The 12,310-nt window shown below is 48.5% G+C and overlaps 2 protein-coding genes across 10 annotated transcripts in view; one reads left to right on the plus strand and one right to left on the minus strand.

Moving 5' to 3' along the window:
* LOC106601421 (Na(+)/H(+) exchange regulatory cofactor NHE-RF1) overlaps positions 1-5,122 on the plus strand; it is a 39,867-nt gene extending 34,745 nt beyond the window's left edge. The window contains exons 4-6 of the mRNA XM_014193628.2: positions 1,179-1,222; positions 2,914-3,027; positions 3,715-5,122. Of these exons, the coding sequence (XP_014049103.2) occupies positions 1,179-1,222; positions 2,914-3,027; positions 3,715-3,861 (305 nt within the window). The 3' untranslated portion in view covers positions 3,862-5,122. The remainder of the gene's footprint in view (positions 1-1,178; positions 1,223-2,913; positions 3,028-3,714) is intronic.
* Positions 5,123-5,279: 157 nt separating this feature from the next.
* Positions 5,280-12,310, minus strand: part of LOC106601416 (caskin-2) — a 93,263-nt gene continuing 86,232 nt past the window's right edge. For 3 of the 9 annotated variants that reach the window (XM_045715227.1, XM_045715225.1, XM_045715233.1), the window contains 8 exons: positions 12,031-12,108; positions 11,202-11,338; positions 10,927-10,990; positions 10,672-10,778; positions 10,069-10,281; positions 8,029-9,955; positions 7,658-7,940; positions 5,280-7,174 (listed from right to left, as the gene is read on the minus strand). In XM_045715227.1, coding sequence (XP_045571183.1) covers positions 7,078-7,174; positions 7,658-7,940; positions 8,029-9,955; positions 10,069-10,281; positions 10,672-10,778; positions 10,927-10,990; positions 11,202-11,338; positions 12,031-12,108 — 2,906 coding nt within the window. In that variant the 3' untranslated portion in view covers positions 5,280-7,077. The remainder of the gene's footprint in view (positions 7,175-7,657; positions 7,941-8,028; positions 9,956-10,068; positions 10,282-10,671; positions 10,779-10,926; positions 10,991-11,201; positions 11,339-12,030; positions 12,109-12,310) is intronic. The other 6 variants (XM_045715232.1, XM_045715231.1, XM_045715229.1 and 3 more) reach the window with 3 other exon arrangements.

The raw sequence follows: 12,310 nt of genomic DNA on the forward strand, positions 1-12,310 counted from the left end.
AGGGCACCGGATCACTGTGACTTTGATACACACTCAAGCACGCACGCACGCACGCACGCACGCACGCACGCACGCACGCACACACACACACACACACACACACACACACACACACACACACACACACACACACACACACACACACACACACACACACACACACACACACACACACACACACACACACACACACACACACACACACACACACACACACACACACACGCGAACATGCGGCCAGACACACACACACACACATGGATGGACACACACTCCACACTCCCCTCTCACCACCCCTCTGGCCAGCACTTGTGTTTGGTTTCCAAGGCGCTGGCTCCAAGTGGCCTCTCAGCCTGTAGTGTTAGCTGTATTGGGACTGAAGAGCCTCTTGTCCGTGTGCAAACAGTGAGGAGGGACCCAAGGAGCACAGGGGTACATAGAGACAGCTTCAACAGGTCTCAGAACAGCCTAGGGGGACGCAGACCAGGGTCAGGCTATCTTTAGATGATAACAGGTTACTATCTTAGTTCTCACCGATTGTCTGTCTGTCTGTGTGAGAGGAATTGAAGCATGGAAGGTAAGGGTCCGTCTTAGTATTCCACCAGCTCCGACCAGGGGTCAGTTGTTCATCAGTCAACTGTATCTGTTTTAGATAGACACACAGGTTTAGATATAGTGGATTGTCTCTTTCTGTGGTTGACTTAGCCAAGTGAAAACCATTCCTTAATATCCATGTGACCGGGTTAGAGGAGAGTTTCTTACCAGGGCTATTTGATATAGGTTGGCCACTAGGGAACTGGGTTTCATATGCAGCAGCTTGTTTGGACGTGATGATGCGTGGCAGGTAACCAGGGTCAGAGAACATCTCTGTGAAGATGAACCCTGTTTGAATAATGGATGACCTACACATACCTGTGCTATGTAACAGAGTAGGTGTCGCTGGGATGAAACCTGAACTGGATAGGAGCCGTTCTCTGGAGCAGGGATATGAGTCACTCTGGAATTCTGTTCTGGTGTTAGACGGAGGTGGGACAGTTACAGGATATTTAGGACTGACTATAAGATTGGAGAATTTCCATGGTTAGATGTTGTTGAATGGTTGTAAATAGCTGGTATGGAGGAGGGAGTGTGAGTTTGTGTGGAGTCCATAACTGAGCAGTGTTCTCTTCTGCTTTCAGGAGCTTTGCCTGAGCCTGTCGTCAACGGAGACATGGAAAAGACGGTAAGACTTGGATGCCAAATACCTTATTGACCTAATATCATACAAAACTAACATTTGAGACAGACAGACAGACAGACAGACAGACAGACAGACAGACAGACAGACAGACAGACAGACAGACAGACAGACAGACAGACAGACAGACAGACAGACAGACAGACAGACAGACAGACAGACAGACAGACAGACAGAGTTGCGCTCCCACAGAGTGGACTTCCCAAAACACTAGTCTTTTTTCCTGGCACTGTGGAGGTCACTGACAGGTCAGCCCCTAGAAATGAAACACTGTGGATTAACTGCTTCTGCTTTGGCACTGACAGGCACTGTATCAGCTGAGCATTCATAGGGAGTGGACTAGTATTATTTTATAGGACTGTAGAGTGTGTGTATTGCTTCATATAATTTACTTTGTGTTGGTTGGTTCTCACTCTCCTTCCAGCTCACTCATTAATGAATAGAACAGACTGTTTCCAGCAGGCAGGCTGGCCCAGGCAGGCTGACCCAGGCAGGCTGGCCCAGGCAGGGGAGGGTATCTTACTCTCTGTGTTGATATTATATGTAAATCCTGTGTAATCTGAATACATTCACTCAGGAAGCCAGGAGAGCAGTCTACCCTGACAGAACAGAACCAGGTCCAGGTGTCTGTAAGATATACAGTACCAGGGCTAGTGTAGCCCTCAATAGTGTGCTCAGAGCCTGGTAGACGGGTATAGAGGGCTCACATGGTAATGCTGGATAACAAGAAGCTGAAAGCAGTACACTGTTGTTTAGGCATGGAGAATTCATCAGCACCATGTTAATCCCTCTGAGGTATTTGTGCATAATCCCTTAGTAAGGGGACAGACCAGCCCACACCTACCACCTAGTGTACTGTAGACTCAGGTACAGAGAGAGATATCTGGCATATGATAGCAGCCCACTGTATTATCTGGGGATTCTCTATTGTGTGTTGTGATATAACCTAGATATGGTCAGTGATTTGGAGGCTTGCCAAACAGGCAGATAAACCCAGAGTCAGGCCACTGGCCACAAACCGAAGAAGAAGATGTCATTAGGTTAACTCCACTACATTAATACTATGCTAATAGACTTCATATGTAAAGAAGACAGGCGCAGGTCAGTAGTGAGACTCTAGTCCTCAGTCATTGACCATCCTTTTAACCCCCAAATCTAACAGTCAAAACATTGGATTAAGTGAGAGGGGAGGCCGGGTAGAGAGGTGAGGGAAAGGCAGAGAGAGAGAGGAGTTGAGAGGTTGTAGAGAGGTTAGGGTGAGGTCACTCTCCATGGGCTCGTGTTTCCGGTTTTCAGGGATGCAGTATTTTCAACCTAACTTCCGTTTCCCCTGAAAAACAGGACGTTCTTTTTTACGCTTGCTATCTTAGATTAGGGTGAGGTAGGCACAGACATGGCAGAACAGGGTGATTGGGTCTTCTCTAATGCTCTGACCCCAGTAGGCTCTAGTAAACTGCTGCTGCCTCTACTGGCCTAGGGAGACATATCATACAACTTCCCAACCAGCATGGTCAGACAGTGTGTGAATGGGGCACAGGCAAGTCTGCCTCCCTGTGGGCAAACATAATATTGCAGCCAGACTCTCCATGGAGAGTTCTCTCAAACTTGACCCCCACTTTGGCTACTTGTATTTGATCTGATTTGTTGCTTGCTGTCTGTCTGTGTGTCCACTGCAGGTGAATGGAAATGGAAAACTGGCCAAAGAGGTGGAGCAGGACTCTAAGCTGTCAATCAGCCCGTCTCCAAGCAACACCTCTTCCAACGCCTCACTCACAACCCCGCCCACAGAGGTAAGTCCCGCCCTGAAAACACATGTGAAGCAGCATTATAAAGCAGCTGAAGTCTCATGATCTGAATGTGTTTCCATAATGACACAGTAATGTATAATATCTATTATTTCAGCACACTCTTGTAAAATAGGCTTTACTACAATATCAAAATATCAATTTATTCTCTCTAGCCTCGTTTATACTTGGTGAGGACATGTGTCCTTTGTCGTGATCTTATCCACATTCTTATTGGGTCCACATTGTAGCCGTTGCATCTACATCTGTTATCCGGCTATTGTGTCCACATTGTGACCAGATATCCTGGTCCCTCCCTGTATGAAAATGATTTGACAGATATTCTTTCAAAATAATATGTATTTATTTTAAGATACATTGATGCCGTAAGTCAATGGCGTCACCTGTCAATATTTTAGAGGGCGGGATTATGATTTAAATTGTTTCACTATCCGGATCTGTTTACACTTGCGTGTGTGACGCAAGAGCAGATCACAATCAGTTCACAATGTGTCTTTTAGTCATCTACACCTGTTTAAATATGCTGGCAAAATCAGAATGTGGACAAGATCAGTACAAAGTACTCATGTTTAGAACCAGGTATAAACGGGGCTTGTGGCTCTGTGCTTTCTCTCTCTACTTCTACTCCTCTCTCACACTCTTAAACCCTCTCTCTCCTCCCTGGTTGGTCAGTTGTCTGAGCCAGTGATCATGGGCGCCATCCCGGGTCTGAACCTGTCCCTGCAGCAGGTCAAGGAGCGTGCTCACCAGAAACGCTCCAACAAGAGGGCCCCGCCCATGGACTGGAGCAAGAAAAATGAACTGTTCAGCAACCTGTAGAGCACCTCACCCTGCACACACCCACATCCAGTAGAAACTCACACACCCACATCCAGTAGATACTCACACACCCACATCCAGTAGATACTCACACACCCACATCCAGTAGATACTCACACACCCACATCCAGTAGATACTCACAGAGGTCAGTGAAGGAGAGGGACGGAGAGAGAGAGGGGTTGTTCTAAGCCCCATGTTTTCTATGACTCATTAAAACCAGCAGTTTAACTATTGGTGAGGGAGAATACAGGTATATGTATGTAAAATATATACACAGATATTTGTATTATATTCCAGATGCTATAAATGATGTGCTAACAATATCTAGATGAATATGCCAATGTTGGAAAGGAAAAATCTAGATCAGATAAGAATCTTTGTATTGTGATTTGAAAATCAATTTTTAAGTATTCCATTTCGCGTGTCGAGGTGTGTGTGTGTGTTTTGTACCTGGGTGTGTATGCCCAGAAGACCCTGGAAGTCCCTGCTGGTCATAGCCTGGTGCCTGTCAGTATAGTGGAGTAGGTCTCTCTTATGGCCATTCCTCTACACGTTAATCAGTCATTGAACCACATTAAACAATATTTTTCTCGCCTTAAACGAGAATGGGACCAGCCACTTACATACCTGTCTAGTCTATCACCTTTCAGGGACCAAATAGCAAGCCTCTTCACACTTCCAGTCAGATGCAAATGTCTTTCATGTAGCTGAGCTTTGGGTCAGTCGAGCTTCAGGAGAAATTTGCTTCTGACTGGAAGTGTGCAGAGACTTTTTCATGTTTGTCCAGTTTTTGCCTTCAGCACCTTCACTAATCAACTCTGTGTGTGTGGTAGATTCTGCAAACCTTTTAGGGACCAAAACCCTGATGAACGACAACCACTGACAGTCATTCAGTCATTGGGGAACGATATGTTGGTGCAGTGTCCATCCATACCAGTCTTACTTCAATAAATGTGAAGGCTGAAAACCTTACGTCCATAGCGTTGCCATTACCACTGTATATTGCGCTACTTTTCATTTCAGTTTTTTTTATTGCCATTGTCAAAATGCTTTGAGGTTTTTACGTTTACGTAGATATACTTAAACATAATTTCTTTCTTTAATAAGAATATAAATTTCTACGCTTCACTAGATTTTATGTGTATGTTCAGTATTGAGAATGACAGTGAGATTCGCTATTTTGACCTTTGAATTGTATGGGGGTGTCATGCTCTTAAACTGTTCATGTTATTTCTATACTGTATTAAATTGTACATCTCACCACTGTTGTCCCATGACTCTCCATTTAAATTAAGACTACAGTAACAGAAATGTTAGGAATCTATTTCTGTGCTATAAAGGTGTAGATGAAATGCACCCACTCTTAAAAGGCTTCTGGATATTTAAATCCAGAAATGAACGAGAGAATTCAACAGGATCAGACTTGAATATTTAATGGTTAACTGTAACCAAATGAAGATTCAGCTGGATGAAAAAACAGAATAACATATATCCACAGACCCATCTTAAATATGGTGCCTCTTTCACATTCACGCAAGGCTCTCCTTCACCTCACCTCTTCAAAACCACGGTTCCTCCTCCTATAACAAAGCCAGGTGTGCGTGTTTAATGTGAGAGCAGCTTGAACTGAATAGGTGGGACATTCCTGAGAACGACAGAGATGAAACCCAGGTTACAGCCAGGGATCACATTCACACTGAAACAACACTAACATTTACAGTACAGAGGACACGACACAATCATACAAGTCAGGGTTAATGATTTGAAAGTTGATGAGGAAGACAGAAACACAGCATAGAAGAGTTCATTCTCTCTGCTAGAAGTACGGTAGCATGCCCAAATATGGAACATAGCCATATAATGCTGGGTGGACAGGGAAAAAAACTATTTTTAATAACCATGTAGATAATTCATTTCATTCATGTTACAATAAGGAAGACCAGAACCCCTTAACAATGGTTCTGCATTTTATGGAAATATTGAAAATATCAAAGGAAAATCTGTACAAAGAACTTTGGTTGAATATGATTCTGCTCCCAGATATACCTATAAGTATACAATATACATATTTAGATACTCTAATTTAAATACTAGTTGGACTAATCTACATTAAAATGTTGTTGTTTTTTCTTTCAAAAATAGTGTACATTATTAATATCTTGCATGTCATCCTCGGCTGTACAAAGCATGTATAACTCCTTATATTGACAGTGTGGACAGTGACAATAGCTAAATATGCTTTGAAATGCAAAGGTCTTCTTCCCTTTTGTTTAAACAATATCATCCAGCACTTTTACATGTTTTACATAGCTTCATAAAACCAGAAATGATATAGCATCTAGTCATTCTGTATTACTAAAGAATGATTACTAAAGATTTTAACAGCACAAACGTACTGGCACCATGCCTTGAGGAAGACACAAACACACTTTCATTGTGGTCAACTCGGTATAAAATTGATAAAATACAAGAGTATTGAAAATATCAACAAGGTCCAATTGAAATGGTCAGACATAGTGAAATACAAAGGTCAAATTACAGATACAGCGTCTAATACAAATGGTATTGTATGGTAATATTCTGTCTAGGAATGGTTCCTCTATAGGCCAGTATAAAAACACCACTTCTCCCCATTGTCTCTCTCTCTCTACTGCTACAGTGGCCAAACAATGACTTTACACAGAGGTGGATACTGTGAGAAAGAGGGGAAGAAAGGCACACCAACAAGACGAAGAAATAGAGGATGTTGGGTAGAATAAAAAGGACAACACAGTTTAACTTGTGTTATATGAAACAACCCAATACAACGGTGTACTGGTACAGTATGTTGTCCACCCCTCATGTATCTACAGTCAGTCAGTCAGGCCCTGTGTTGAAACCAACAGGGTTGTTGTGACTGATGGCAATGCACTGTAGAGCAGAGTTAAGTGCTGGTGTTGAAAGGAGAGGAAGTGGCAACATGGAGGCAGGGAGGAGGGAGATGGATACACACTGTTCATTAAAACCATCCCAGTCCATGGCACATCCTACAATGTAGTCCTATATGTTTTCTGTTAGTCTGGTGGTGGGGGTTGGTCTGTAGTTTTAGGGGCGACGGGGTCGGAGATACCACTTAGGTGGGGTGACCTGCTCCATTCTCCCTCTGAATGTCATTAGTACTTCCTGAGGTGAAGGGTCAAGGGTCAGTGGGCTGGTCAGTGGAGTGGATAGAGGGCTTAGTCCAGCATGGCATCCAGCTGGTCAGCAAGGTCATCAAACATGTTGCCAATGTCATCCAGAATGTTGCCCGCTGACTTCACTGTGTTAGCCCCACTGTCAGGAGGTGGAAAAAGAAGCAGGGTTTAGTCATGGAGATAGATAGAGGACTCTAGTGCTCAAAAGCCTGTTTCATCAAGGGCAGTGCCATTGAGGACTTTCACCATTTTGAAGTAGTCAAATATGGGTTTAGGAAGGATCACATAATTCCATCCAGGTCATCAGGTGGGACCTGAGCAAACATTCCATACCTGCAAGTGACAGTAAATCACCAATGTTGTCTTTATACCTGTTCAGACAACACACTCCAGCTGCAGTATGCAACCTTTCAGTTTGTTTACCAACTCATTGAAGTAGTAGAAGAAGAAAACGGACTACTTCAAAATGGAGATGGTGTCAATGGCACTGCCCATGCTCTCAAAGACACCATAATGGGACAGATACAATGTTGCATGAATGCTACTTCAGTTCACATAAACAGTAGAGTGTATATGGCCTGTAAATACAGGAAATGGTAAGGTGTTTATCATGTTCTCTTACCCGTCAGTGCTGTCCTCCTGGGTGAGTTTTCTCTCCACAGCCTGCAGTGCTGCCTCCAGAGAGGTGCTGGTCTGCTCCAGCCTCTGCTGCTGCACCACCTCTAACCCCGGGCCAGACTCTACCCCTGGGCCTGGGCCGACCACACAGATCTGGGGCTTGCCTGTCTGGGCTGGCTGGCTCTGAAGCCCTAGGACTGGGGGACACCGGCTGGGTGTGGGTGATGGTGGGGCTGAGAAGGCAAGACTCTGTACCACGTTGACAGTCATAGTGGGCGGCACTATGGCTGTTGGACAGGAAGCAAAAGCAGAAACTCAGAATTGATGATAAAAACAGAAAGACATAATAATGAGCTTCCACGTGTAATAAGTTACCTGTAGCAGCAGCCAGACTGTGTCGGGACGGTTTTGGGGCTGTGACGGGGGGTCCGTGGGAGCTGTGAGGCTTGGGGGAGACGGGGGGTTTGAGGGGTGTGCCTGTCCCTGCTAGGTTCTCCAGCCCCTCCAGACTGGCCTCACTGATCCTCAGACTGACCAGACTCACCTCCTCACAGCTCTGGGACTGGGCCCTGCTGCCTGGACTGGAGTCTGACTCTATCTGGCCCTCACTGTCACTGGTGGGAGAGCTGCCAGCATGGTCTTTAGGCTTGTATCTCCGCTTCACAGTGTCTGACTCCTTCAGGTTAAACTCAGGCACCTCCAGGGCTGTCTTGGTGGGCCGGTTCTTGTCTGCCGGGATCTCCACAGTGCTCTCGGCCCTGGGCGGCCCTCCCACCTTGGGCCTCTGCTTGATGGTGAGGTTGCCCTCCTCAGCGAAGGGGATACACTCGCTGGAGCTATTGTGAGGGGATGAGGAGCCATCCAACCCCGGTCCCTTAGGTTCCTCCTCCTCAGAGTCTGATTTCACCCCTCGCTCTGGGTCATGGTCTGGGATGTCGGTCTGGGCTGGAACACATTCACTCTGCACCCTCCTCCTCATCCCTGCGGAGGCCTCTCTGGGCTCCAGTCCTGAGGGGGTGAGGCTGGGGAGGAGAGGCTCTGGTTGGAGGAGGTCCAGCCTGGGCCTGGACAGGCTCTTCCCCTCAGTGGAGGCCTCCAGACAGGCTGCGATGCTCCTCACGCTCCCTGGGCTGTCTGTCTCCACCCCCCCAGGAGAGGGCGCCATATTCTCCATGGACCCAACGCTGGGGCTGCTGCTCACCGAGCTCAGTCTCTTGGGTGGGGCTGGAGGGGGACCCTTTTTACGAGCGCGCACGGCAAAGGACTGGCTACGCCCCACAGTGCCGTACTTTACGGGTGTGGTCTGCATGCCTGCCAGCTGGCTGCGTCCAGGCCGGCGGGTCAGGGTGGCGTAGGACTCTAGGGTGCTAGAGGGCGGAGCCAGGTCGTCATCCTCTTCGTCTGGTTCGCCGTCTGACAGGGCATAGCGTGTCAGGCTCTGGCTGCGCTTCTTAGGCGGGGCCAGGGTCATGGCGTGGTATGTGTGTGCCAAGGGCTTGGTGGGCGAGCCGTGGCCCAGGTCGGTGCTGCCACAGTGGGAGTGGAGGTAGCTGAAGCCCCTCTGGGCCGGGGAGCCCTGGGGAGAGGAGCCTAGGGAGTGAGACCCAGGGCCTTTAGGCTTGGCTGGGATGGCTGGGTACTTGAACACAGTGGCTGCCCCCAGGGGGACCTGCTTGGGCAGCTGTTGCTGTAGTATGGACCTCTGGTCCCAGCCTTCTGGAATATTCCTCTCCTTGGCAGGGCTGCTGTCAGCACTAAGGCTGGTGGAGGTGCTGCAGCTGCCTAGGCTCTCCTGTGAGCGGCTGTGGGGAGTGATGGAGGCCGTGGGTGGGTCCTGGGAGCGCCCTGAGCCCCTGGACCGGGCGTCGATGCTCTCTTGGCTCCGAGACATGCCCACGGCACTCTTGATGGCCAGGCCCTCCTGGTAGTGGCTGGACATGGCTGTCTGCAGCTCAGCGCTCAGCTCGCTGTCCTGGAAGGTCAGCATCTTGAGGGTGTGGGGCGAGGGGCAGTCGGAGGCGCTGTCAGGGGGCTCGATGGTGACCAGGTGAAGGGCTCCAGGGGGCTTGCGGCGCAACGTGCCCTGGCCAGATTCTGCAGCTAGGATGGCCCTCTGGATGTCACACAGCTTCTTCACGGCCAGCATCATCTTCTTCTGGTGGCCCAGCTTGGTGATGCCTATCTCCTGCAGGTCCTCCCAGGTCAGGTCCCGTACGATGCTGATGGAGTCATAGCCGTTCTCTGACAGCTTCCTTTGGTACTGAGGCAGGCCTATGGTACTCAGCCACTCCCCCAGGTCTGCCTGGAGTAGGAGAAGAGTCACAGTCAGACCTACACAGTTGAAACCTTAATGAAAGTAATGTAAACACCTGACTTGCACACAAAAGCAGACAGACAGACACAGGCCCTCCTTACCGGCATGTATTCAGGCAGCCACTCTGGGATGCTGAGGTTTCCTATCTCGATTGAGATCTTCTTGCGGTGGCCTGGCTTGGTGACGCCGATGGCCGTCAGGTCCTCTGGGGTCATCCTGCTGATGGTGGGGACGTCGTAGCCGGCCGTGATGAAGTTCCCAGTGTACTGCTCCAACTGGAAGTCACTCAGCCACTGGTAGATGGCCTCTGCATCCTACACCAGAGGGGAGGGGTTGACTATCACATTGACATCAATTACTGGCCTATTCACTGTCCTCCTTTCTTTTAATAGATACATTTATTTCACTGTGGCATACAGAGTACTCAGAAAAATACAATCATGAGTTGTAATGTGTGGCAAACATGGACAATATTTCCTGTCCTGTGTCTGTCCTGTCCTGCATCTGTCCTGTCCTGCGTCTGTCCTGTCCTGTGCCTGTCCTGTGTCTGTCCTGTGTCTGTCCTGTGTCTGTCCTGTGCCTGTCCTGTGTCTGTCCTGTGCCTGTCCTGTGTCTGTCCTGTCCTGTGTCTGTCCTGTGTCTGTCCTGTCATGTCCTGTCCTGCGTCTGTCCTGTCCTGTGTCTGTCCTGTGTCTGAGTCTCACCTTGCCCTCCAGTAGCTGCTGAGGACGTACAAACTGTGGGGAGACAAACTGCTGTTCCCCTGGTCTCTGTATGTTCACCATCGGCCTCCGAGGAGCACCCAGAACCACTAGACAAGAAAACACACACTGGAGAGTTAAATGAATGGTGTTCAGGATGTTTTCTATCAATAAGCGCAAATCAAACTAGAAAGGTGAAGTTTCAGGAGAAATGTTGTGGTATGCAGCAGTAATGAGAGAAAGGGCTGGTATTCCTACCTGCAGTCAGGTCAGGCTGTTTATTGGGGACTGGTTGCCCTGAGTCACCAGCAGAGGGCGCTGGCTGCACATCAAAACAGAGCACAAGACAAGTTACAGAGAGAGCAGGAATAAACAATCTGTTGACTGGCACTACATATGAAGACAGTAAATCACAATATTACATTTCCTCTGTTCATTGCTGTGAGTAAGGTTTGCAATTATTTTAGCATTGTTATCTATCTCAGTAAAACTAGCCAGGATAAATAAAGCTGAAATAACAATTGGTCCAGTACTTTGGCTGTGTCTGGGAGTGCGGTGGTCTGCTGGTGTTGTCCGTTGGGGGCAGTGTTACTCTCTGTGCTCTGTCCACTCCCAGCACTACGGGTGCTGCCCACACTGCCCGTACTCCCTACACTGTTCCTGTCACCTGCTAGATCGGACCACAGGAGAGGAGGATGCAGAGGGAGAAGAGAAAGAGAGAGATAGAAGTGAGGGACGTTAAAGACAACCGTGGTGGCTGGACAGCGAGAGGGAGAGCAAAATGAGGTCCCTCCCCTCTGTGTCCTTCCAGAGCTCACGTCAACACAGTCACACACACATCCACATGATTCTAACTGAAGCTGGCAGAGGATGGCAGAGGTTGGGGCTGTGGACTCTGTCACTGAGCCAGGAAAGTCATCACAGATCAGGGGGGTGGCACAGGCCAGGACAGGACGTCATTTGCTGCCATACGAAGCCAAGGGAGATGGTTGCATGGTGGAGCGGAGCTGCAGGCATAGAGCAACAGCAGCCAAGGGTACAGAACTACAGAACTACAGGGGTAAACTACAACTACAGTCCTGCAGTAGGACAGATGAAAGGTCATCCACAATGGAAAATTCCTACAGCGGAGTACACAGGGCACCCATTAAGCTTGCAGTGTCCTGTAGACTGTCGGAATTGTCACTTTTTTTGGTCACTGGAACAGAGGTTTCCTGGTGGTCCCATCTCGTGGCAGCAGGGAGAACAGCAGGAGCTATGGGAAGCTCAGTTTGAAGCTGGCACATGACAAAGGTAGAGCATGGGGACAGGGGACAGAGACAGCCAGCTATTGTCATGGGGGGACAGTGGAGGGACTCTTACCCGCGGTGTGTGAGTTCCTGAGCACCCAGATGTCCTCCAGGGGACAACCAGGCTGAGAGAAGCTGCTGGGAGGCCGACCTATCAGACATAACAACACTGTTGGGCCATGGGGGTACCATGGTCTACGGAGCAGCACTGGGGATTGGCTGGGCCTGAACATGAGAGGGGTTTAGAGGGGGCGAACATAGGTGTCCTTGTGCACCCACAACGGTTCACAGTGGTGGGGAAGTCTGGCTGGTTAGGGGGCTGAGTACTGTATACCTGTTTCGATGTGCGTCTG

This window comes from Salmo salar, chromosome ssa03 (genome assembly GCF_905237065.1).
Source record: "Salmo salar chromosome ssa03, Ssal_v3.1, whole genome shotgun sequence".
NCBI classification, from domain to species: Eukaryota; Metazoa; Chordata; class Actinopteri; order Salmoniformes; family Salmonidae; genus Salmo; species Salmo salar.